We start from the raw sequence: 26,083 nt of genomic DNA, 5'->3' as shown, positions 1-26,083 counted from the left end.
TGTGAAACATGCTAAACCCAGTTGCTGGTTATATGCTGTGGCCTATGAGACAGTATGCTCATCGCTGGGAGTCCGTGTGTAGTCTTTGGATGTCATTGAGGAAAAAGGATGCCTTGATCCTGATCCTCACTGAGCTGTGTGGCCAACATCATTGGCTCAGAACCTGATTGGTGCAAAGTTTAGTTAAAGGGTGAGACAATTTCCAAGGATTTCCACCTGTGCTTTCACCTAAGAGGTGGAGTATTTAGTAGCTTCTGTCAGATCAGACTTGGAGGTTCTGGCTGCCTAACTGTAACTCTGCCGCAGCTAGGCCAAACTCCAAACGTACCACTTTCTGGTCATCTGATGATCTTTCAGTTTAATTGGCTGAACAAATACAACGCATGTGGAGAGATAAGTGTGTTGTGGTGAATGCATTGCCCTCATTACCTAAGTGTAAGTTACACATAATGGGTTCCCGTTTGTGTAAAGCACTTAGGGGTGGCACTGGAAGAATGCCGTACGTATACAATGCATTCAGTTGCCTCTTCTCTGTTGATCTGTTGGTACGCATGTGTGATGTCATGTGTGTCCCCCTTGTCTGCAGCCAACAGGGTTGTTGGCATACCTGGATAGCTCAGAGGCGGTGCCCGAGAAGGACGTGGACAGAATGCACATCCGAGACAACCTGAAGATTGCCACGGTATCTGCTGCAAACATTCGCCCTCACTCTTTCTCCTGTGGCTGTCGTTAATATGCTTCTTCAGAACTGGGAGCATTTGCGTTGACATGTGAGCCAGTGACAGGCTGTAGCCCTGGGCACTGTGTGCTTTGTATCTGCTGGTCAGCCTGTGCTCTAAGGCTGCTCCTCCTCGTCTTCTGCAGGACCAGTTTGGGCGTAACAAAGTGCCCGAGTGGCAGCGGCTGGCGGGCAAGGCGGCCAAGGAGGTGGAGAAGTTCGCCAAGGAGAAGGCTGACATCGTGCTGATGCACTGGAGGGACAAGATGGGCATCGCGCAGAAAGAGGTGAGCTGCATTCTGTCTTTCACCGGCTAGCTGTGTCAGAAAGATGAGACCCGGGCATGCCCACTGCCGCCATGCTCCTGCTCTTGCTCAGCCCTTCTCCCCCTGCTGGTGCCGGGAGGTACTGCGAGCACAGCAGTGATTGGCTCAGCGCTGAACTAGGCTGTTGTTTGCTTGGCGGGCAGCCTGTGCTTGTGTGCTTATGGTGACTTTTAATTCACATGGACTGCCAGAAGGACAGACCTGGATCACAACAGCTCTTTTCAAGGCTTCCGCGCTGTCTTGTTGTTGGTTTCTGTGGCACTTTGTGTTTATATGACTTAAATGGGATACAGAACTTTTGAAACCTTTACTGTTTCAGGGATATTCAGTATCTTCTTTGGAGTGGGAAATTCAGTGGTGTTAAATCCTACTTCTTTCACCGCTCCGTTCTTCTCTGAAGGGTGGTTCTCCAGACTCTTAAGAGTGAACTACCCACTGCCTTTCTGTTGCTTGTTCCTGCTGGATTTCAACACTGAGGCTGAAAGCTCACACCCAAAGCTTGCAAGCTGCTCGTAGAGCTTGTGTTAACGGGAGAGGAAGCACTCACAACTTCTCTCTGGCGTAATTATTCACAGTAATTCTGAAACCAATATGTTGGTATATCAACCAGTAAGTTGCTACTGCTGTAAAGTAACTCGCACACCCTCTGACTTCTTGCAGTCGGCACAGAAAATATAATGGAAGCGCTTATTGCAGTGTGTCATCTGGAAATATTATATGGTCAGTCTTTGAATCTTAGGGCAATTGTTTTGTGACTGCTGTCCTGGTAGATGTTCCCTCAGAAACAGTGATGTTGCTGGCTTCTAAACAGTGATTTATGATGGAAAAACCTTCATTATCACGTTAAGAGTGAATTATTTAATCACAAGGTACAATAATTTTTCTATGTTGTCTCTGCCCACACCCCTCCCTCTTCTCTGTGGCTTTCTGCTGTCAATCAATGCAGCAGGACAGGAATAACCTGGTGAGTAGAACACTGTGCTGACCAGTCGAAGGCCTCTCTCTCACTTAGACCCGCCCCTTCATGGACGACCATTAGAAATCATATAACATACATTCTGTGGGTTCCCGTAATATGCATTGGTGTGTATTTGTAATTCTGTTGTGTCATGCTGTATTAAGACATGACTGTGTACTTGTTTACTTTTGCTTTTGTTTATTGTGCATGTTGAGCAACCACCAGTCGTCTGTCTAAATACCATCTGTAAACAAGGGTTATCATGTGTGAGGGTTTCAGGCGGATGATCAGTAAAACTTTGTACATTGTGTGGATGTGTGCGAAGCACCTACGTAATAGTTAATCTAAGAATAGATAAGTCAACTATTAAGTGCATTATAACTCACACAACTGTAGGTGAACAGATAAGTCTGTAGGTGTGTGAGCTATAATGCACTTAATCAACAGTGTCAACCCTTTGTGTTATCCTCCAGTGTTAATGTCATAATCACTAGTTGCCATCACCATCGGAATCTGTTTTGTGTCCTTTACTCGTGTAGGACGCCTCAGTTCATGGACTGAGACTTCTGAACCGAGACTCCCATGGACCAATGGAGAATGGCAGTTGTAGTGACTGACACCATTTCCTCTTGTTCCAGAACCCGAACCAAAAACCTGTGATCTTGAGGAAGAGGAGGCAGAGGATCAAGATTGAGGCCAACTGGGAGCTTTTCTACTACAGGTACTGTTCTGCTGCTGTCCTCATCAGGGGAGATCTGCATAGCCCAACCATTTATACTACTGCATGTTAAAATGAAATGGCTAGCTTTCCTAAGGCTAGATGGGCAGTGCTCTGTGAGTGGAACTTGAAGGGTGGAGCCGAATCCGAATACGGTATTCGGCAAAGCACAAATAGTGGGTTTTTACGAATATTTATTTCGTACAAATATTTTAAAAATGATTTGTTTTTGGAAAGAAAAAAATGTAAAATAGATGGTGTTCCTCATAGCTGTGAGCGCGGTTAGGGTTATTTGTTTTTCAGTTGAATTATATTTAATGTTAAAACATAGCAAATACTAACTGAGAACTATGAAAAGCTTAATAACGCTAATGAAAACATAAATCAGCAAGAATTTCCTCTAGTCATTATAATATTAATAATTCATTAATTATATTTTTCCTAAACATGAAATGTAGTTAAATGTGCAGGGTGAGACATGGTGAAAAAGGGATTAGGATTAGGAATTTGTTTAAAACAGGTATAGCAGAGAACGGGAGAGTTCGCTCTGTAAGTTTTAATCCTCAGTTTTGCAATACAAATAAAGACTCACCCCCTGATTTCCTGAGGTAGGTGCAAACCAGGTAGATTTAAGAATAATTGTTATGTTTGCGCCTAAATTAAAATGTGCTTTCACTGGGCGGTATAGTGTGATTAATTAAGATGTTTTTCCTTTAAATCGGGCGCAAGGAGCTAAAATAATAATTATAATAAACCCATCCTCCATTTTTGCGCTCTCTAGCTGACACTCCTTGAAATACATAGCCTATTCATCAGTTCTACGGCTCAAGTTGATCCCCGGGAAATCCTTGCAAATAAGTAATAAATATATTTTTCTACGTTGTAGCAGAGACACTGGAATTATAGTGTGTGTGTGGCAGGGTGCGCTGTGATGTCTGTCAGCCATTGGTGATGGACAAACCCTACTTGACATGGATTGAGATATTTGCATAGCCTGTTAGGCTACTCTCCTTTTTTTCAGACAGCAAGATCTATAGTTTGACAGGCTCAAGAACACTTATATTAACACTTTAATATCCTAAAATTAGAAGTGTAATAAAAACAAAAACAGGATTGTTACGCCTATTTCCACTTTTATTCGAATACAAATACAGATACAGAATTTTGCTGCCTCAACAAATACAGATACAAATACAAATACTGGGCTCTCTGCACATGCCTACAGCCAGCACACTCTGACATTCATAACTAGTCCACCACTTACTGTAGCAAAACTGGCTGTGTTGCACTGGATGCCACCAGCAGAAGTCATTTAAATGTGACAGATGCTAAGGCTGAAAATTGCAGTCACGGCAAATGTCCCAAATCCTCTTCTCTACCTCTTTTCCCATCCCTCTACAACTCCTTCCATCATTTTCCATCATTCTGAACGATGTCACCCCCCCTTTCCTCCATCACTCTTTTCACATCTGTTCCCTGTCTTATCCCCCTCTCTCACTCCCTTTTTTAACTCCTCTTCTTACCCACACTCCCTTTCTTTGTCCTCCTCTCTGTCCCTGTCTGTGATCCCCCACCTCCCTCCATCCCCTCCGCCTCCCATCTCTTCTGTTTCTTCCTGTTCCCCGCGCCCTCTCCCGCAGGTTCCAGCTGGACCACGCGCGCTCAAACCTGATCTGGAACCTGAAGACACGGGAGGAGCTGCGAGACGCCCTGGAGGCGGAGATGCGCGCCTTCGGCGTGGACCGCGAGCTGGGCAGCAGCAGCGTCATATCCTGGAACCACCAAGAGTTCGAGGTAATGGCCAGCAGGGGGCACACTTTGCGGTCTGCTAAAAAACCAGACCTGTTTCGGAAGACCTTACGTTGAGTACACAGAGTGAATGAAGAAATGACACCTGATGTTCAGTGTATGACAACAGGGGCAGAAGATGACTGTTAATAGCCATGCTGTGGATATATACATGTATATATATTCAGTGTATATGTACATGTGCAGCTGTACTGTAAAAGGAATAAGGTGGATGCTGGACTGCACTGGTTAGTTAGATCCATAGGAGAAATTTTACTCTGAAGGTTCCTCTTTACACAGAAAGTTATACATTCATGGGATAATTTGCTGACTTGCTGGCTTTTGTAGTGGCACCGTGGGATATGAGGATCCTTTAATATCAATCTGAACACAGTGAGTCAGTCTGATTAATTACAGGCGAATGTGCAGCTACAATGGGCTAAACGACCTCATTTCCTCTGTTTTTTTGTGTCAAATTTGATGTGTTTCTCTCCTGGAGTCATGGCGGGTTTCTGTAGTTCCTGCGTTTGTTTGTATGTCACATGTTCAGGTGAAGTACGAGTGCCTTTCAGACGAGATTAAGATTGGAGATTATTACCTGCGTCTGCTTCTAGAAGAGGATGAGAATGAGGAGACAGGGGCCATCAAGAGATCGTAAGACATCTTTCTGTGTGTGGAGATTTAGATCTCAAGCAACAACTCACATGTATTTCGCCCCTAACCTCTTTATAGTTTTATAATCCTCATTATTATTAATACTCATTATTATAAAGTAACTATGGCCTCTTAATACTGTATGCTGTGATTTCAGCTTTGTCAGGTAATTACTGGCTAAAGTTTTAAGAATAAATTCAGTAGAATCAAAGCAATTATCCTGATGTAATGTGCGCCAGGCCTCAGTCTTCAGTCTGAATGAGCAAAGCCATTGGTGACTGGGAGTCCATTTGTAGGTGTGGGCTTTGGTCGGGTTTCATTGCTCTGAAAATGGCCATTGTTTTTCACCCGGGCATTTGGTGGCCTGTACTGTAACTGGCACAAGTAGTCGCGTGTCCAGGGGCGTTGTAGTTGTAGTGACACAAGTTTATCCAAATTGGCAGTGACAATAAATGGCAGCATCGCACCATAATGCAAGTTGACCTCTCTCTCTCTCTTCCCCCTCTGTTTCTCCCTTTCCCTTCTCTGGCCGGCTCTCGTTCTTCCTCTCTCTCTTGTGTCCCAGGTACGAGTTCTTCAACGAGCTGTACCACCGCTTCCTGCTCACGCCTAAAGTCCACATGAAGTGCCTGTGTCTGCAGGCCCTGACCATCGTCTACGGGAAGTGCTGCGACGAGATCGGGCCCTTCACCGACACCAAGTACATCGTCGGCATGCTGGACCGGGTCAGTGCTGCTGGATGTGGGGCAGGGCACACAGGGACCCGGGATACATGTCAGCACGTTGGGCTTAGGCTGTTCTGTTGTCCCTCTCTGGGCCTTCTAAAACATAGCTCTCTTGAGTCTTCTCGAGTACAGTGTAATTCCAGCATCCTTATGAGTTTGTCTTTGATTCCTGTCTTTATTTAATGTTTTGTTTGATTCCCAGTGACATCTCTTCTATTTGACTTCAATTCCTTTTTGCTCTTTCTCCCCCCTTCTTCCCTCTCCTTCCTTGTCTTTATTAGCGGCTTCACCTACTCAAGCCGTACAGCCTTGCTTTCGGTTTTTCAACTTGTGTCAGAGTCAGTCGCTTGAGTCATTCTAGCGAGGGTGAAAATAATTGAAATGTACTTTCTCACTCTGCTGACAGTGCACGGACAGGCTGGAGCGAGACAGACTCATCCTCTTCCTCAACAAGCTCATTCTGAACAAGGTGAGCCAAGCCGCCACTCTTTCTGCCGTTCTTTTACGCTCCTCTCATCCGCTTCCCCCTGAGCGCCGCCCACTTAAGGGTGTTTCGTGTGCTTAGCCCTCTTTGTAAACGCGCCTGACCAAATGGTGTCATCAACATGGCAGTCACAGGAGATTAACTGAAAACCTCACCCGGAATTACACTGCATCACATGTGCAGAGATGCACACGGCGCTTTTCGCCTCGGACGGCGCTGCTGATTGAGAAAGCTCAGCCTCTGACTCCCGTCTCCCCGGCAGAAAAACGTGAAGGAGGTGATGGACTCGAATGGAGTGCGCATCCTGGTGGATCTGCTCACCTTGGCGCACCTGCACACCAGCCGGGCCACAGTCCCCCTGCAGGTATGGCCCTGTTTGTGTGCATCACGTGAAGACTTTATGCAGATGTTATGAACGTCTGTGAATGCCACTATGTAGGCTCAGGGGGTGCTTGTGAGTACTTTATAAAGTAAAGTGGTACCATTCACTATATCCACAAATTCCAGATTTGTAAGAATTTCAATATACTTACTGTTTTACATTACTGTTTTAATAGAACATCAAATTCTTCCAGCTTTTTGACTTAGTAATTAGTACCATAAATTCTAAACAGGCGTCCATCAATGTCAAAATCAGGTGAGTAGTGATGTATGAATGCAGGTATGTGAAGACTGGGAGATGGTAGAGAGTGTAGGTAGTATTCACACCTGCTTAGGCGCAGTAGTAGACTAGAATGACAGAGGCTATGGTACTAGAGGTATATATAAGGATCTGCTTTGTCCTGATATTTGTCTGTGTGTGTGTGTGCGTCTGTGTGTGTGCGTGCCTGCGTGCGTGCGTGCGTATGTGTGTGCGTGTGCACGCGTGTGTGTGTGTGTGTGTGTGTGTGTGTGTGTGTGTATTCCAGAGCAACGTACTGGAGGCAGCACCAGACATGAAGAGGGACAGTGAGAAGGAGTGGTACTTTGGCAACGCAGACAAGGAGAGGAGGGGCCCCTTCAGTTTCGAGGAGGTAAGCGCCTACCCCACAGACTGGCAGCGCAGCCAGACCAGAACCAGTCGGCGACACGGGAGGCCTCACAGCCACCCTGGGGAGGCACTGTCAGAACAGAGCGTAGGCCAGTCACAAAGCCTCAAAAGGAAGCAAGACTAGATGCTGAGTACGGTACAGTTGAGAAATTCAGTTTCAGTTCGCTGTTTTTTTTGAAGCCAAAGCTCGGTGTGCAAATTGTGTGAAACCACAGCACAACGATCTCAAAGCCACACGTTCCCCTCTGTGTCTTAACTTTCTCACCATCAGCGATGTGGAACATGTACAGTTCCAGCGTGTGGCATGGTTTGGCACTGCCGTCGCAGTGGGGTTTATTCCGTGCTGTACCCTGCTGCATAGTATACCTCACTCTCTGTATTTGTGTCCACTGATGGAATACATCAGATGGAGCTGTTAGGTCATTCATGCTGCCTTTTAGGGGAGTTGGTGAAGCCTTTGAAGAATAAAATGTGTTGAGTGGCAAGCAGTGTTTCCTGCCAGTTAGTGTCAGGTGTTCATCACTGAGAATTTAAATTTTTCATAAACTGACAATTATCAGGAATGCTGTGCCTTATAGTAATTTATCTCTTTGTGCAATGTTGGTCTCCTCCGTAGCCATCTGTGCTCTGACTTACCATGCTGTTTCCACTCAGTGTAAAGTTTAACCTTGGCATGCGTCTCTGTCCTGCAGATGCAGGAGTTCTGGACCTCAGGGACACTCACAGCCAAGACGCGGTGCTGGGCGCAGGGCATGGATGGGTGGCGCCCCCTGCAGGCCATCCCTCAGCTGAAGTGGTGCCTGCTGGCCAGCGGGCAGGCGGTGATGAACGAGACAGACCTGGCCACTCTCATCCTCAACATGCTCATCACCATGTGCTCCTACTTCCCGAGCAGGTAGCGTACAGCACAGTCACCACTCAACACAGTCTGTAACCCCACGGCACAGTCACCACTCAACACAGTCTGTAACCACACGGCACAGTCACCACTCAACACAGTCTTTAACCACACAGCACAGTCACCACTCAACACAGTCTTTAACCACACAGCACAGTCACCACTCAACACAGTCTGTTACCACACGGCACAGTTTCCACGGCACAGTTCCCACTCCACACAGTCTGTAACCACATGGCACAGTTCCCACTCAACACAGTCTGTTACCACACGGCACAGTTCCCACTCAACACAGTCTGTAACCACACAGGACAGTCCATACCCCAAAGCACAGTATGTACTCATCAGTCTGTACACCCATAGTACAGTGTGCACACAACAGCGGTCCCCACTCCATTGCCTAGTGTCCACTCAACACGGCCCGTACCCACGCAGCATAGTGCCAGTTTCACACTGCAGTCTGCACACAGAACTGGAAAATGCAACTCTCTAGACTCCCGTGTGAAGTTACATTACATCACTGCAGGTTTGTTTTGCTCTATGCAGTGTATTTGAGTACTGGTAACTGCTTGTGTGGCTGTGTGCGCAGGGACCAGGACAATGCCATCATTCGCCCACTTCCTAGAGTCAAGAGATTAATCAGCGACAACACCTGTCTACCCCACATCGTCCAGGTGAGCCAGATTGGCCAGCGTGTTTGTACACAATCATTAGTAGCGTTGATTATTATGGGCACTACTGAAGTGTAATTTGTTAGTTGCCAAAATGGAAATACGTGCTTCTGTGTTTGACACATTACTGTATCCCTCCCCTCAGCTGCTGCTGACCTTTGACCCCATCCTGGTGGAGAAGGTGGCAAACCTGCTGTACCTGGTGATGCAAGACAACCCCAACCTGCAGCGCCTTTACCTCACCGGAGTCTTCTTCTTCATCATGATGTACACGGGCTCCAACGTACTGCCTATTGCCCGGTGAGAGTGCATGGATGAACACGTGCATACACACACCACACACACAGACGCCTCTCCCAGCTGAGGTGTGGTCATAATAAACAACGGCTCCAACGTGTTAGCTGTAGCATTGTGTGCTAACAAATACTACAGCTAATGTAAGGCTTTCGGGGGAATCCATGACCACTAGCCATACTTTTCAACGATGGCCTTCATTAAGAGCACTGAAAATTCTGTTTGTAATCCAGCTACAAATATAAGGTTCAATTTAAAACACGCAGCACAATTGTTTTCATTATAATTAATTGCACAAAATTTCACTACATGGAAATTATGTGATATTAAACTTTTGAAACCTATGAAAGCTTTCAGATGTAGGGCACAGCTCTTTCTCCCTGAGTTTCCTCAGTGTTGCAACCTTGGTAAATTTCCCATAGCGAAATGACCTGTGCTTGTGTGTCTGCTTGTCTCCTCTAGGTTCCTGAAGTATACTCACCTGAAACAAGCCTTCAAGTCTGAAGAGGTGAGCTGCACAATGGAGACTCCTACGAGTCTGTCCACCTAACAGAATGAACTATAGAATATTGACTGACCTTTCACCCCCAGGCCAAGGGTCAGGACATTGTCCAGCGCAGCGTGCTGGGTCCGGTGCTGCCAGAGGCCATGGTCTGCTACTTGGAGAACTACGAGGCAGAACGCTTCTCCGAGATTTTCCTGGGTGAATTTGACACCCCTGAGGCCATCTGGAGCAGCGAGATGAGGTGGGGGTCAGGCTCCGTTTCACCCCTCTTTCTTCTGCTGGAATATAATGGTCCTAATAAATGAGTGGGGCTGGATCAGAAATTACATTACATTACATTACATTATTAGTATTTAGCAGACGCTCTTATCCAGAGCAACTTACATCAGTTACGGGTTTTTACGATGTTATCCATTTATACGGGATACCGCAGCTTTGCTGAGGTAATTGCGGGTTAATTACTTTGCCCAAGGGTACAGCAGCAGTGTCCCAGCGGGGAATTGAACCAGCAGCCTTTCGGTTACAAGGCCTGCTCTGTAACCACTATTCTACACTGCTGCCACAGCGCGGCAGACGCAGTTGTTACCATGCGTGTCTGCCCACGCCAGGCGGATGATGATAGAGAAGATCGCCGCCCACCTGGCCGACTTCTCCCCGCGCCTGCAGAGCAACACGAGGGCGCTCTACCAGTACTGCCCCATCCCCGTGGTCAGCTTCCCGCAGCTGGACAACGAGCTCTTCTGCAACATCTACTACCTCAGGCACCTGTGCGACGCCACCCGCTTCCCCAATTGGCCCATCCGCGAGCCAGTAAGTGGCGTGTCGGTCTCGTGCCCCTGTGTGTGCGTGCGTGAGCGCGCACCGGCCGCGCGCTCGTGCGAGCGCTCGGGGGGTTGGTCTCCTCGCGGTACGTGTGAAAGTGAGTGTGGCTTTGTTCAGTCTGTTGCTCAGTGTGATCTGCTGCCCCCTGCAGGTGAAGCTTCTGAAGGACACGCTGGAGGCCTGGAAGAGGGAGGTGGAGAAGAAGCCGCCATCCATGTCTGCAGACGATGCCTACGAGGTCCTCAATTTGCCAAAGGGACAGGGGCAGTAAGTCTTTCGTTTTCTTATTGAGTGTTACATATATAAATGTATATACTGTATATGTAAATATATATATACACTGTATAGAGCATAATTAACGAGTGGTACTAAATGTATTAAGTGGTACATAAAATCAGTTTTAAAAAGCCATTAATGGTGAACATATATATAATGTGAATCATAAGGTGATTTAAAGTGAAGTATTTTTGATGTATAGAGATCGTGAAAATTAATTTTCAAGTTAGATCATAACTGGTGAGAATGAATTGATTTGAGCTCTACTCAAATTACAATTACACTTTGCGCTAATTTTAAAGAATATATGAATGTCATATAATTATATATATTATAGATAAAGTCTGAGTTGGAAGTGGGCAGTCATGTCCAGTGTGCTGCAGTCACTGCTGCTGTTTGCCTGCAGGCACGAGGAGAGTAAGATCAGGAAGGCCTACTTCAGACTGGCACAGAAGTACCACCCAGACAAGAACCCAGAGGGCAGGGTATGTGGGGCTCCGCCTTTGCTCAATCTTTGTGTTGTGACTGGCTGTCAGTGGCTACGTCATGCAGTCAGAATAAGGACACGTGTAAATGTCAGTATGAACAATGTGAAGAAGGAATTTATTTACCTCTGCGCCACTACGGTGTCATCTGAACACTGTCCCTCTCCGTTTGCTCAGGACATGTTTGAGAGGGTAAACAAGGCCTACGAGTTCCTGTGCACCAAGTCGGCCCGCATTGTGGACGGGCCCGACCCGGAAAACATCATCCTCATCCTGAAGGCCCAGAGCATCCTCTTCAACCGGCACCGCCAAGGTGAGGTCCAATCTGCCAGCCCATCCGTCTGCCTTTGTTTATCTCTAAAGATCACACTCCCCGCCAAGGACCTACCCGATAACCTTTGACCTCTTGTTGGTCTTTCTCAGAGCTGGAGCCATACAAGTATGCTGGCTACCCCATGCTCATCAAGACCATCACCATGGAGACGGGTGACGACCAGCTCTTCTCCAAAACCTCCCCCCTGCTTCCTGCTGCTGCTGAGCTGGCCTTCCACACCGTCAACTGCTCCGCCCTCAACGCCGAGGAGCTGAGGAGGGAGAACGGCATTGAGGTACAGCGGACACGCCTTGGCATCGCAAAACTAGCGCTTAATTGGCTCTGAAAATTCACCTCATTAATAGTGTCACCAGATGGACTTCAAGCTGTGGAGGGTTGAGATAAGTGAAATGAGCTACTGGTAAAATATGTCTTACTGCACACAGAGTTGTCCAAATGATAAAGTCCTGGCTTTTTCCTCTGTCTCTGCTCCTCTCCAGGTGCTGTTGGAGGCCCTGTCTCGGTGTGTGGCTGTGCTCACTGCCTCCAGCAAGCCGGATGACATGGCTGTGCAGGTGGGCAAGGGGGCCACTCAGGGGCCGACCTGGGGCTGTCTCCGTCACATTCATCCCCTTCATCTCCTTCTGTCTTTCAGTTTGAATTCTCTACCCTTATGGCACTGCATTAGTTAAAAGAGGTATTATTATGTAAGAGTAATATTTGTTATGAGAGTAGTGCAAGTCTTCTTTATTCCTGTTCACTGATAGCGAAGTGCTTTCTTGAACAAGTCTGCAAGGCATTCATGAGTGTTTTCTGAGCCATGAATCATCCATCAGATAGTTTGCTGTGACAGCTGACAAAAACTGACAGCATCCTATTATGTCTCTGTCATGGTCGATGATTCACGGAAACTTTTTGGATGTGTGGGGGGTGCTGCTTGGTGCTGTGTAATGATGCCGACGGTTACCCGTCTCCAGGTGTGTGGCCACATCTGTAAGTGCTACAGCGTGGCTGCACAGTTTGAGGAGTGCAGGGAGAAGATCATCGAGCTGCCCAACATCATCCGAGACCTGTGCCATGTGCTGTACTACGGAAAGGTAAGGACAGTATACAGTGGACAAACACCTAAATAGAATGAATATACATTTCTGTTACATTGTGCCTCTCCGGACTGCCCTTCAAGAAACAGGCCGATGACAGTGGAAAGACTTCCAAGGGAGATATTTATGTTACAATAAATGACATAATGTGGAAATTGACTTCAGTTAACTTCATGCAGTGGGGATGCCTGGATCACACGTTCCCATGTTATGGCTTAGCAGTTTATCCAGGATCAGTTAACCTAAACCTAATCCACAACCCAACTGTTGTTACGAGGATAAACCGCTGATCCAGAGTCAGCGACGTGTGTGAGCCGCGTGTCTCCTCCCCGCAGGGCCTCCCCCGCATGGCGTCCCTGGCAGTGCAGTGCGTCAGCTCCTTCGCCGTGGACTTCTTCCTGCAGACGCACCTCTACCACGCCGGCATCCTCTGGCACCTGCTGGTGCACCTCTTCAACTACGACTACACGCTGGAGGAGAGCGGCGTGCAGAAGAGCCAGGAGACCAACCAGCAGGAGGTGGCCAACAGCCTGGCCAAGCTCAGCCTGGTGGCCCTGAGCCGGCTCGGCGGCTACGGGCCCGGGCCCACTGAAGAGGGGGCCAACGGCGTGGACGGGACGCCGCCGGAGAACCCCACAATCAGGAAGAGCCTGGCCGCCATGCTCACGCCCTACATCTCCCGAAAGCTGGGCGCAAGCTCGCCTGCCGAGGTAGGCGGCACCGAGGTGGAGACACCAAACGGCACGCTGGCATAGTGCACACACACACACACACACACACACACACACAATGTACAAGTCTGTGATTATGCTGGCCTCTTGTAAAAGAGAGCAGTGGTACCAGGTTGTAGAGAACAGCCTCACCGAGTGCTCTCTCTGCGTTCCCTCTCTCCCAGGTTCTGAAGTTGCTCAACAGTAACTCGGAGAACCCGTACTTGATTTGGAATAACGGGACACGAGCCGAGCTGCTGGAGTTCCTTGAAGGACAGCAGGAAGGCAACATTAGGAGGGTGAGCGAGTGGGGCATTAACACAGGCACGGACATGGACGTCTGACTTCAAGCCCTTGCATGTCTTTCCCCGAGTCTCAGCTATTCTGTGCTGGTGCAGAGAAGTAGGCCGAGGCCACTTGACCAGGTCTTGCTCATTTCTGTGTGCGCTAGATTGCTCACTGATATCGCCGCTCATGACGGTACATCCTCTGCTCAGCGTTGCGTGAACTTTCCCTGCTCAGCTGATTGGCTCGGTCTTTTACTGTCCCCGGCTTTTCCCCCAGGGCGAGTGTGACAAGAGCTTCGGGTCAGACTTTGTGTTCGCCGACCATGGCAAGGAGCTGATCGTGGGCGAGATCTTCGTGAGAGTGTACAACGAACAGCCAACCTTCCCCCTCGAGGTCAGTTCTCCCACAGTTGACTATTTATGCATCTGTCACTGCTTTTGTCTGTCAGGCAAGCAGGCATTTATCTTTTTTTTTTTTTTTTTCTTTTTTGAGTAGGTTAGCCATAATGTTAACACACGCCTTTACCTACCTCTCCACATGCCTACCCCCACAGTTCCCCAAGGCATTTGCAGCCAGCCTGCTGGATTACGTGGGCTCCCAGGCCCAGTACCTGCACACGCTGCTGGCCATGACCCAGACCAGCAAGGTGGAGTCTCAGCAGCATGCTCAAAGGCTGCGCTGGGCCGAGATGGCCCTGGAGGCCCTGCGCAATGTCATCAAGAACAACCCAGGTATGGGCGGCTGGCTCCAGACTGGGGCAGCGCGTGAGGGTACACTGCACATTCCCCTTCTCAGATACACGCGGGGCTCGTTTAATAGGCAGGATAGGTCTTGTTCTGGTGGTCTGGTGGTCACATCCAGCACTGGTTGGATTTCAGGGCTGTTGAGAAGTTTGCAGAAAGTGTGTTGGTTGTAATGCCTGAAAGGCAACTGGCTCGTTGCCTGATCATAGTTGTTTTTTTATTAGTTCCATAAAATGTTTCATGTGAGCAGTGCCAGTCAGCGATAAGCATCCTCCACTAGGTCAGTAATGCCCCTCCAGTCCCTCACATTGCTGTATTAACTCACCCCGCCACTCCACAGCCAGTTCCACTGTTCTAATATTCACTAATGAAACCAGTCAGTGATACAACCACACCACAGGCTCAGAGGCCTTTGAAATTAGCAGAAGGCTGCTGGAACACCTGTAGGTTTTAGTTAGTTGCTTATAGAAAAAACACCATAACGTACCGTAATGTTTGGTGGTAATTACCAAGCTAAATCATCGTTTCATTCAAGTCAACAAGAATATTGTGGCAGGTACAACTCTCCCTAAAAGGCAGTAAAATGTGTATGTGCAAATATGGAGACAAACATGATTGGGTAAAGTAAAAGCTCTTATTTATTTATGAAGATCAACCATTATCAGTCCCTTTTCAAGCTGAGGTCCTGGTTGTAGGTTTGCACCAGATTTAAAAGTGGCCCTGCTATGCATGAAATGTATCATTAATTGCTGAACTGCATTCTGTTTAATTCTGTTTAATCATTAAAGATGATTCTGATTGTGATTCTAAATGCTTTTCATTCAGCGTGGCATGGCAAGCCAACAATTAAATGAAGGAAGAAATTGTTAGCAAGTGCTCAGTGTTGTGTATATATGTATTCAAATGTACTTTTTGTACAGAAATAGATTTCTGTACAGCAGCAGCTTATTTGAAGTGGAAGTAAGAGTGCACAGTGTATGTTACTGTCTAATGGTAATGCAGGATGTGTAGCCTCCATATGTATTTATTTTTAATTTACCAAGGGCTTAAAAACAGGTGACAGTCAAAAACAACATATAGGATAATTTTATTTGATTGTGATGTTTATGAATACTAGATATACCTTTATGAATACTAGATATACCCTGCAGCTTACCTGTTCCCTCAAATGTTGGCATCGGTATTGACCCCAAAAAGGGGATGTTTGGCGCCCTCTGGTGTTCAGTGAGATGTGTTGCTGTGTGTTGCAGGCTCTGAGTCTGAATGCATTGGCCACTTCAAGCTCCTTTTCTCCTTGCTGCGGATCCATGGGGCAGGCAAGGTCCAGCAGCTGGCTCTGGAGGTGCCCGTCTCTCTGTCCTCATTTTCTTTGAACAGGAGATGTCAATCCTCTGCTCTGTGTTCAGAAGCGATGTGTAATAATGCTCAGTGCACTAAGCTAATTCCTGTTTGCTAACACATGGCGTCCAGTCCTACCTGTGACAGATGTGTACCACTGCACAAGTAAATTAAAAAGAAAACTTCAACAGAATAACCCGTTTACAGCTATAAATATAGGTAATATGTAATTATCATAATGTGCAGTATGTAATTATCAGCCTGGAAGAATAAATGTGTTTTTAGTGTCTGTACTCTTACCTGTGCTTGCAATTGGACCTCAGGTTGTGAACACGGTCACTACGAACCAGGACTGTGTTAGCAACATTGCCGAGTCCATGGTGCTGTCCAATCTGCTGGTGCTGCTCCACTCCCTGCCCTCCAGTAAGAACACACTGCTCACTGCTTTTTCTCAGCCTCCACCGTCCACAAGGGGGAGCTCTAGCCAACTGAGGCCAGTTACGGGGAAAATTCACGGCAGCACAATGTACTAAACAAAAAGAAGCATTTCGTGTTCATTCTTGTGTGTTTATTTCTGCATCTCTTAGGCAGACAGCTGGTGCTGGAAACCCTGTATGCCTTGACTTCCAACACTAAGATTATTAAAGAGGCCATGGCCAAAGGTGAGGATTTTTGTGCATTGTGCTGCCTTTCAAAATATGCAAATGTCCCAGCTGACTGAAAGCCCATGTTATAGGTGTGACTTCATATAAGAGAATGTCCTGCATAATGAGGAGTGTTTACAGTGATCTCACCCCTTTGGTGCTCTCTCCCCCACCCCCCAGGTGCCCTGATCTACCTGCTGGACCTCTTCTGTAACTCCACCCACCCTCAGGTGCGCTCTCAGACTGCTGAGCTCTTCGCCAAGATGACCTCTGACAAGCTAGTGGGGCCCAAGGTACGACAGGCATCCCTGCACCGTCCTCCGAGAACACAGTGTAAATGTGAGATACACGAAAAAGGCAGCCTGGGTCTCATCGTCTCTGTGTAGACCAGTGGTCTTCAAAGACGTTCACAGGAGAGATGTCTGTTGTGCCCACAAAGCATGTGAGACCAGTTGGCAAAAAATCTCCCATTGACATGTAACTGCCAGCAAATATGTGTTTTTGTCATTCATTAATGAGTCTATCTTATACATTTTGTGAATGTCATGGCCACAAACACGCAAAATATGTGACAGCCAGATCACTTGATCATCCTTCACTTATTACCTGGCACCCTCCAATGAGGCAAAATGTTGTATGCTTTTTGGGTAAGTTACGCAGATAATTAAATTAAAGTAATGGTGGTATCTTAGGTCCAGTGCTTCATTACACTTCCTCAAAAAGTGTATTAAAAAAAACCTTTGAAAAAAATCAGTGTGTTATTAATTGTGCAGTATGCAGTGATTAAGCAAATGTCTGCTACGTCTGGAAAGCATGACCAATAAAGTTACAAGAAAACATCGATTTATGTTCGCAGTTATTTAAAACAGGGTGTCTGTTTGTAAATTTCCGGTGCGACAGTTTTTCTTTTACCCCCCCCTCCTCCCCAGGTGCGGCTGACGCTGATGCGCTTCCTGCCAGGGGTCTTCATGGAGGCGATGCGGGACAATGCCGAGGCAGCGGTGCACATTTTCGAGGGGACGCACGAAAACCCCGAGCTGATCTGGAACGACAGCTCCCGGGAGACGGTCTCCACCACCGTGCGGGAGATGATGCTGGAGTACGAGAGCTCCTCTGTGCTTTCTCTCCCTTCCCATAGGGGGATATGCAGTATGACTTTTTGCCAGTGTTGCATACAGCGCTCTGGTATCGTCTGTAATTCCTGCATGTCTCGCGAACCCTGAGATCCCTAAGCATTACCTTTAATCTTTTCAGTTTTGCTGTAGGTTACGGAAGGAACAACGCTGACGAGTTGAATGAAGCCATTCTAACGTTTCGCTTTCTGTCCCCTTAGGCACTTTAAGCAGCAAAAGGATAATCCTGACGTTAACTGGAAAGTAAGTGTACACTTTTGAATATTTATGATTTAAGTTGATTGTATTCACAGCAGCTGTGAATAATATTGGCTTAGTTAAAGAATATTTTGTGGGATCAGAACAGTGTTTCACCATACCATTCATATTGAGCGCTAAGTTATAGCTTCCTTGCGCATTCTCAAAGTGTATCCTGTTAAAGGACCAGATCAAATATATCGATTGTCCTTGCTTCATAGTGGAGTCAGGCTCAGACTATGTAAGGGGAATATGCTGGGGTTACGATGCTCAGTGTTAAGGTTGTGCTTAACGGTCAGTGCTGAGCGGGGGTGTTGAGACTCTGTTTGCGTCTGCAGCTGCCGGAGGACTTCACGGTGGCGTACGGGGCGGGGCAGGGTGAGCTGGCTGTGGGCGGCGTCTTCCTGCGCATCTTCATTGCCCAGCCAGGCTGGGTGCTGCGTAAACCCCGCGAATTCCTGGTGTCCCTGATGGAGACCCTGACAGAGCTGCTGGAGAAGAACAACCCCAATGTGAGCACGGTTATACACACACGCACACACAGGCACATAACTGTGCAGGCATACGTACAAACTAGGGATGAAACGGTTACCGGTTTCAGGGTAAACCGCGGTAAAATTCCCGATGGTTAGTATTACCGTTTAAAATTTTAATTATCATTAAAACCGTGGTTGAATACCGCACTTTGGAAAAGACTCACGTTAAATACTGTCCAGCATCAACCAAAGTTAGCAACAGTCTCCCAGACACATTCAGCATTATCATGATATTCTGAAATGACCTACAAATGAGCCTGTATTATACCAAGGCTTTTAGAAAACAACATGCACAAGCAGACTCGACTCTTCCCTTTGTGCTTGATTTGTGGTGAATAACACATCCTTAGCGTCCTCACTCAGAAATTCACATCTTCCTTACAAGCTCATTTAAGCAACTGGAGCAATGTTGGACCAGGTAGCTTAAGTTTTGCATTTAAAAACACGTGTGTGCACTTCATTTTATAGGCACTTCTTAAAATAGCACTACACCCCTGCATGTTGTGCTGCTGCTGTATGCGTTGTGTGTCTGCAGACTCGCCCATTGCACACGATAACACGTTACGTAGTTTACTCACCCAACCAACATATTTTGTTCATTTAAAATCCGACAGTCGTTGGATTGGTTGTAAAAGTGTTCCAACAGGAGAAACACTATACTCCTCCATATTTATGTCAGTTGTTGAGCTCATTGCAATTACTATCACTGTTTTCTTAACACTCATTTGTATTTATGTAAATTTTGCATTGGGTCATTGCATATACTCAAATGCGCATTTGATATGGTTTTCATATGTTTACATAAGGTATTGGCTATGTTATTATTTTAATGTTTATGCAAACGAACACTGCATAGTGCTGCTAATCTTATTTGTGGTTTTCAATATAAAACATTTTCAGCACATTCTAACAATACCGCAATAATATTGATAACCGTGAAAATTTTGGTCACTACAATCGTGATATTAAATTTTTATACCGTTTCATCTCTAGTACAAACCCGCGTATACATTACACTACGTCATTTAGCAGACGCTCTTACCCGGAGCTACTTCCAAATAAGTGCATCACTGTGCTAGTTATCGAGCAGTTATCGAGAAGTATTACAGTAAGATACTGAGGTCAGTAAGATACTGCGTTAAGTACTGTACACACACAAATTCAGATGCTAACACGCAGGCATACACACAAACATCCACACCATACACATACAGTGTATATGTATGTAATATACAGGGTATATTAGGGTAAAAATTCAAAAATGTACACGTACATTCCAGTCTAATGTGCAAGCTTGTAGACATGAGCAAACTCTTATTGGCCTATACAGTATGCGCCTTTAACTAAGCATAACTCCCCTTCCTGTGCAGGGTGAAGCTCTGGAGACGGTCACCACAGCAGCGGTGTGCCTCTTCAGCACTCAGACCCAGCTGGCCGACCAGGTCCCGCCCCTCGGTCATCTCCCCCGCATCCTCGCGGCCCTCAATCACAAGAACAACGCTGTGCCCAAGAGTTCCATCCGCCTTATCCACGTCCTCTCCGACAACGAGGTGAGGGGAGGTCACTCTTCAAAGCTCCAGTCCCCGCCGCCCGCGACGGTGGGCGTGTGCCAGACCCCGCTGACTGCCTGTTCCTCCGTGTGTCTGCAGCTGTGTGTGCGCTCCATGGCCGCCCTGGAGACCATCGGGCCTCTGATGACCGGGATGAAGGTGCGGGCCGACATGGCAGGGCTGGCCTGCGAGGCGCTCAACAGAATGTTCCAGAAGGAGCAGACCGACCTGGTGGCGCAGGTGCGGCGCTTCTCCGACTCTCCCTCTCCGCCATTATGTTACATTACGTGCATTTAGCAGGCGCTCTTATCGAGAGCGACTTCCAGCGCAACAGAACATAAGTGTGTCCATTCAATTTAAACCGGCAACAGTGTCAGGCCAGGCTAATAACACTCACAGGCCAGGGAGTGTGAGCATCATTCTGCGTGTCTGTGTCACAGTGTTCCAGTAGGAGCCTGGCAATATATATTTTCTTTTCAGGTTCTCCTGCACTCGTTCCTCTTGTTTTTCTGTCCGCTCTGTTCGTTTCTGACGTTTGTTTCTCCTGTGTGTGTGCGCATCTGTCTGTGTCTGTGTGCGTGCGTCCGTGCGTGCGTGTGTGTGTGACTCTGCACACAGGCCCTGAGGGTGGAGCTGGTGCCCTACCTGCTGCGCTTGCTGGAAGGAGTGGGGCTGGAGACACTGGACAACCCGTCTGCCACTAAGGCGCAGATCGTCAAGGCGCTCAAGTCCATGACCCGCAGCCTGCAGTACGGAGAGCAGGTGAAGCAGATCTGCGCAGTCATATCTGTAATCCAGGGCACAACGGTAGCAGATCAGTGCAGTCGTAAATATAACACAAAAGTAGTTGGATACAACTAATACTGAGAGATGATTTTCTTAAAGCAGGTGACGCAGATACATTCGTACTACAGCTCTTTCCAGTGGGTCTTTCAGCTGAGTGAATAGTAGATCACTGTTCGGTGTACATTGCAGAACTGCTACTGACAGCAAGGGTGTCTCTGTCTCAGGTGAATGAAATCCTCTCTCGTTCCACCGTGTGGAGTGCCTTCAAAGACCAGAAACATGACCTCTTCATCTCCGAGTCTCAGACTGCAGGGTATCTAACAGGTATGTGTGTGCACACCGTCACACGGGTGCACGCAACAAGTGTACCTGTTCCACAGCTCACAGTGGACGGTTCATTCATCTCCCTGCCATCAGAAAGCACAAAATCAACAAGGAATAAGGACATAGCAAAATATATCTCTCTTTCTTCTTTCTTCACCTGTCTTCTGATCTTTGCCTGTGTCTGAGATTGTCTTGCATTCTGATCTCTGCCTGACTGCCTGACACTGTGTGACTAACTGAGAACCAATGCATGTGGCACCTAGTACAACCGGTATAGGGAAGAGGCTTCACTGTCTTGTGCCTTGAGACTAAAGGTTTTGTTGGAGTGATTTTTAATACATTGAGCCAGTATGAAATTGTATTGAATTAAATTTATCAGAGATACTAAGGATTAATAACAACATGCAAAAGGACAGAAATACATGTGTGTTCTATATCTTGTATGCAAGGAGGATGTATTTTATTCAGGTTTAAACATGTGTAGTGCAGTGTAGCATAGTGGTTAAGGAGCAGGACTCGTAACCGAAAGGTTGCCGGTGCGATCCCCGCTGGGCCACTGCTGCTGTACCCTTGGGCAAGGTACTTAACCCACAATTGCCTCAGTAAATATCCAGCTGTATAAATGGATAACATTGTAAAGAACTGTAACCTATGTAAGTCGCTGTGGATAGAAGCGTCTGCTAAATGAATAAATGTAAATGTAACACTTACTCTTAATAAGTTAAGTTACAATGACTTGGTGACAAAAGCTGGATACTGTAGTAAGTTGCTGCAGCCTTTCCTTCTCTAAAGGGTAATTACCACAAAAATGTCAATACTACCCCCTGACCTAGCACATTGCTTACAAAACTGTATTTTATAATATCCCAGTACAGGATTTATGGTTTGTGTAGTTAATTAATTTAGCTGTTAAATAGTGTGGTCAGGCATTATTACCAAGTGTACTGGAAGCAGTGTAGGGCCAGTAGAGGTTGTGCTTTGGTCTGGATGTGAACACACACTAACTCCCTCCTAAGATCAGAACTCAGGTGGCCGAACAGTTCCGGTGTGAAGGATCCCGTTGTCTGTCTTCCTCTGTCGCACCCGTTGCCGGTCTCCTCCCTTTCTTCCTCCTCCTCCTCCTCCTCCTCTGTCCTGTCTCCTCAGGTGTGTCCACCCCCTCTCTCCTGGCTGCCAGCAGCCCCCTGCGGAGCGGGCTGTAGTCGCCGCAGCGGGGGGCCTCCTTGCCCTCCTCTCTCTTGCTCTGACGCAGGTAGATGGCTTTTGTGTCCCCCTGCGTCCCCCCCCCACTCCCCAAACTCCTCATCACGCTCTCCACTCTCCATCTGCCATTTCAATTTTCCAGTCTGCTGTAGTTTCACTCTCCCTCTCATTTAGCCCTCTTGTAGCAAGTGCCAATCAAAGTGCAGACCACACCTCCCATGATAACTTGCATCTCGTAACAGGTAGGTTTTGGTTTGGTGGAGCAGAAAGGCAGAGTAGTTAGAGTGCTGGGCATGATAGAGCCACATATTACCTAATATCGGTAGGGTGAAGTCTCACTTGGGCCACGGCTGTTGCTGCAGTAGCAAGATACTCTTGCCGGGGAAATCTAACTGTAGGCAGTCTAAGTCAAATAAATAGTGTAGTACAAAACTAAACAAGAGCATCTGTGTAATTTTGAATGAAGCGATTTTTTTTTTTATTGTCATAAATGTTGAAACAGAGATGGAGTAAGAATTTCAGGAGGCTGCATTGTGAGTCTCCCATGAAACAGAATTTTACTCCTGCTGCTCAGCAATCTGGAGTGGTTGTTGGTAAGCGTAGTGTAGCATAAGGCATTCTGTGTTTGCACAGATAAGGCATGTATGTGCAGTGGCATGGTCATTTATGTATCTGCTTAACTGCATGTAAAAGAACTTAAATTGTTTTGTCAGTGGGAGCTAAATTAGATTTTGCCTGCACAAAAATGAAACAATGACTTCTAAATCAACCTGTCTCTTACCAGTTGTGTCAGTATACTGGGGCATAAGGGATCAGTTTGGTAATGCACATACATAGAAAAATTACTAGTGCAGGGGAATTATGGATGGATGGGCACTGAGTCTTCAGTGTGGCCAGTCCAGATGCCTTCTCTGACCAATCTGCCCCTTTAGACAGTCATTCCATTTGCTTGTTCCCTTACTCTTCCAGAACTACATGCTTATCATGTTACCTGTATAATTGTATACGCGTCACAGAGCCAATTTGTTATTACTATACAGTATATAGATGGGGGTTTATGCGTTCTAAAATTCATATAATGCTACATGAAGCCTTAGAGAATCACACATACCATTGTTTTGAGATATAGAGAGGGTGCTTTGGCACTTTTGAGACATTTGAACACAGACCAGAGTACTATGTCTGTGAGTAGCCTGTAATTAGTGTTTTAAAACGGCTGTCATGGTCTCCAATGTTTTAAACAAAATTCACATTCAAAACATTTTTGCACCTCAAACCTTGTACAACCTTGTGACCATTACAATCAAGCATCTGGCTTTAGCTGGACTTGAGCAACTAGAGAATGTGTTTCAGTGAGAGGGAAAACAAAATTATCCCGAGTCTTGTTACCGATACTAGATTTTCCAAATTATTTACCATTTGAAGTAGCACTACAGGGAATGAGTACAGCAAGCGGTGAATATGCTGTTGCCTGTGCATTCTTGACCTTTTTGAAGCAGGGACCACCCAAAGCTCTTTGTATGATGTTATTAACCATTTTAGAAATCACAGTTAATTAAGTTACGGCGAATAACGGGCTTGTGGTTGCTACAAATGTGAACATTCCACCCTAGCTGCATTGTGTTCATGGGCCATCTTTGTTGGTGACTTCATGGCATTGTATCAGCAATCATCAAGGATCATTTGGCAGCATGCCCCTTTGTATATTTTTCTGTAGCAGGTCTGTCTCTTAGACTGAGTGTATGACGCAATCAGCCCTGTATCATGTGTCCTCTCTCCTCCTGTTCTCTCCTGCTCTCACCGGCCCCCAGGTCCAGGAGTAGCGGGCTACTTGACAGCTGGGACAGGCTCCACAGTTATGCCCAGCGTACCACCACCTGTGGACAATGACATCGGGGACCTGGGCTGATGGACAGACAGACGGACATGTCCAGGCAGACAGACCAGCCCTGCAGACCCAGGCTGCAGCTCCGTTAGACTGTACAGCACACAGAGAAAGATGGGAAGGAGGGGCTGGGGGGCCGGGACTGGCCCTCAAACTCACCAACACTGTCCCTGCCCCCACTCCCCCCCACCCCCAAAATGTCCTCCAATCAGCACTCGCTCTCTTCTCTAGCAATTTTTTTGGTTTGTTTTAAATAAACAACACATTTTTGTGCTGTTTTTTTTTTCTTTTCCTCTTTGTTTCCAATGAGACGAGCATAGTTTACTTTTGTATTAATATATTTTTTACTCTTTTTTGTGTGCGCGTGGAAAATATCAACCCAAGTCTGAAGATGTCACCATGCAGTGGACCTGTCTCCTCCCTCCCTCCCTTTCCGCTCCCTTCTTCCAGCTCTGAAAGACCGCTTTGCCCCAACTAGTAACACTCAGCCGTGCCCTGTCCATGCAGAAGGAGGTCAAGCCTAGCTGTGTGCAGTGGATCGAGGGGACTTTTTTCGTTCCTTACAGTACTTAAAACGTGATGTACATCAGTTTACAAGACTGCGATCCTGATATGAATCCTTTTCCTAATTTTTTTTTTTATATTGTTGTTTTATAGTGTTGTATGGAAAAGAAAAGAATGAATCTCACACAGTGATGATATTTTATGGCTGTTGGCTTTCTAGAACCAGGTGGAATGTCTAGACAAGAGGTTTGTGTCCAGACGGGCGTGAGATGTCTAGTCAAGACCTTGTACGCTCATCTGGGCACGGACGCTGCTCCATTGGCAGTTTGTCATGTATGTTATACTTGTGATCAAGTTCTGCACTTCTTTACTGTCGCTCTGTCCTTTTCTCTGTAAACGAAATCTTTCGTACCTTATTTTCCCTCTCCAGACTGTAAAAAGCACTAGAATATTTATACCTAGTTAAATAACGGCCTTTACAAACAAGCTTCTGCAGAGACAAAAAGAGGAACAATAATATCGACTCCTGATTATAAAACTATGTGAACAACTAGTGCAATTGTGAAATGTTCATATAATATGCCGTATATAAACTTTCTATATTGAATGTACATTAAAAAAAAAAAAAAAATCAGTCGCACTTGTACATAAAATTTTAAGAATAAACAAAGGGAATCCACAATCTTTTTTCCTCAACATTTTTTATTGCAGAGTATTGCATAATCTACAGAGTATTCAGAGAATACTGTAGAATATTATATAAATATATATAAGAGATTATGCGGTATATTGGTGATCTACATGGAAAGTTCTCATGAACGACCAGTTTACCAAGGCTGGTGATCACTGTTACTGGGATTATTTGATTTGTTTCATGAAGAAAACCATGTAAAATATTAGTTCACTGGTTTTGAACTCTTCTACCTTACACCAATTCATCATCCATCACACAATACTTGCCTTAACATAAAATAATGTTTGTAGTCCATTATCATTTTAGTGCATTTGCCTCTAGATTTGGCAAATTTTGGACCCTTTGTTACTTTTATTTTGTTACAAACACCTGATGATGTACAGTATATAGTGCTTTCCAGTATTCGTTTGGGCACTTTAAAAAGTAAATGTATTAAATATATGGTGTGAATATTTTTTTCAGTTATAATCTATTCTGTTGTCCAAGTATTACTGCATGCTGTGTGCAGATCTGCTCCTCCCGAGCCTGGCCCTCCAGCTCCCCCTTCCCACTCCAACTACCTTGGATTAACAGGTGTACAGAGGAATGGAATTGCATAGTTCACTGTCATAATGTTTCTCAACCAGAGATGTGAGGCAAAATATGGGCCTTGCTACCATTAAACTGAGATCCCTTTAGCGAGATGTGGTTAAAAACATAGGTGCTGACACCAGTAGAGCACCCATATCAATCGTTTTCAACAC

The 26,083-nt window shown here is 46.3% G+C and overlaps 1 protein-coding gene across 1 annotated transcript in view; it reads left to right on the top strand.

The window, feature by feature from the left end:
- The window catches only part of LOC118772406 (dnaJ homolog subfamily C member 13-like), a 64,481-nt gene extending 39,170 nt beyond the window's left edge, over positions 1-25,311 (top strand). The window contains exons 19-56 of the mRNA XM_036520706.1: positions 587-682; positions 865-1,005; positions 1,994-2,008; positions 2,641-2,723; positions 4,361-4,514; positions 5,059-5,162; positions 5,728-5,887; positions 6,294-6,356; positions 6,634-6,735; positions 7,280-7,384; positions 8,094-8,296; positions 8,889-8,973; positions 9,116-9,270; positions 9,727-9,772; positions 9,856-10,010; positions 10,378-10,579; positions 10,743-10,858; positions 11,274-11,352; positions 11,530-11,665; positions 11,776-11,960; positions 12,166-12,240; positions 12,643-12,762; positions 13,101-13,475; positions 13,661-13,774; positions 14,040-14,156; positions 14,317-14,494; positions 15,757-15,848; positions 16,168-16,267; positions 16,432-16,506; positions 16,669-16,781; positions 17,418-17,587; positions 17,822-17,864; positions 18,197-18,370; positions 19,765-19,944; positions 20,044-20,184; positions 20,563-20,706; positions 20,955-21,054; positions 24,069-25,311. Of these exons, the coding sequence (XP_036376599.1) occupies positions 587-682; positions 865-1,005; positions 1,994-2,008; positions 2,641-2,723; positions 4,361-4,514; positions 5,059-5,162; positions 5,728-5,887; positions 6,294-6,356; positions 6,634-6,735; positions 7,280-7,384; positions 8,094-8,296; positions 8,889-8,973; positions 9,116-9,270; positions 9,727-9,772; positions 9,856-10,010; positions 10,378-10,579; positions 10,743-10,858; positions 11,274-11,352; positions 11,530-11,665; positions 11,776-11,960; positions 12,166-12,240; positions 12,643-12,762; positions 13,101-13,475; positions 13,661-13,774; positions 14,040-14,156; positions 14,317-14,494; positions 15,757-15,848; positions 16,168-16,267; positions 16,432-16,506; positions 16,669-16,781; positions 17,418-17,587; positions 17,822-17,864; positions 18,197-18,370; positions 19,765-19,944; positions 20,044-20,184; positions 20,563-20,706; positions 20,955-21,054; positions 24,069-24,166 (4,794 nt within the window). The 3' untranslated portion in view covers positions 24,167-25,311. The remainder of the gene's footprint in view (positions 1-586; positions 683-864; positions 1,006-1,993; positions 2,009-2,640; positions 2,724-4,360; positions 4,515-5,058; positions 5,163-5,727; positions 5,888-6,293; positions 6,357-6,633; positions 6,736-7,279; positions 7,385-8,093; positions 8,297-8,888; positions 8,974-9,115; positions 9,271-9,726; positions 9,773-9,855; positions 10,011-10,377; positions 10,580-10,742; positions 10,859-11,273; positions 11,353-11,529; positions 11,666-11,775; positions 11,961-12,165; positions 12,241-12,642; positions 12,763-13,100; positions 13,476-13,660; positions 13,775-14,039; positions 14,157-14,316; positions 14,495-15,756; positions 15,849-16,167; positions 16,268-16,431; positions 16,507-16,668; positions 16,782-17,417; positions 17,588-17,821; positions 17,865-18,196; positions 18,371-19,764; positions 19,945-20,043; positions 20,185-20,562; positions 20,707-20,954; positions 21,055-24,068) is intronic.
- Positions 25,312-26,083: the final 772 nt, after the last annotated feature.

This window comes from Megalops cyprinoides, chromosome 2, assembly GCF_013368585.1.
Source record: "Megalops cyprinoides isolate fMegCyp1 chromosome 2, fMegCyp1.pri, whole genome shotgun sequence".
NCBI lineage: Eukaryota > Metazoa > Chordata > Actinopteri > Elopiformes > Megalopidae > Megalops > Megalops cyprinoides.
This window is presented reverse-complemented; position numbering and strand designations above follow the sequence as displayed.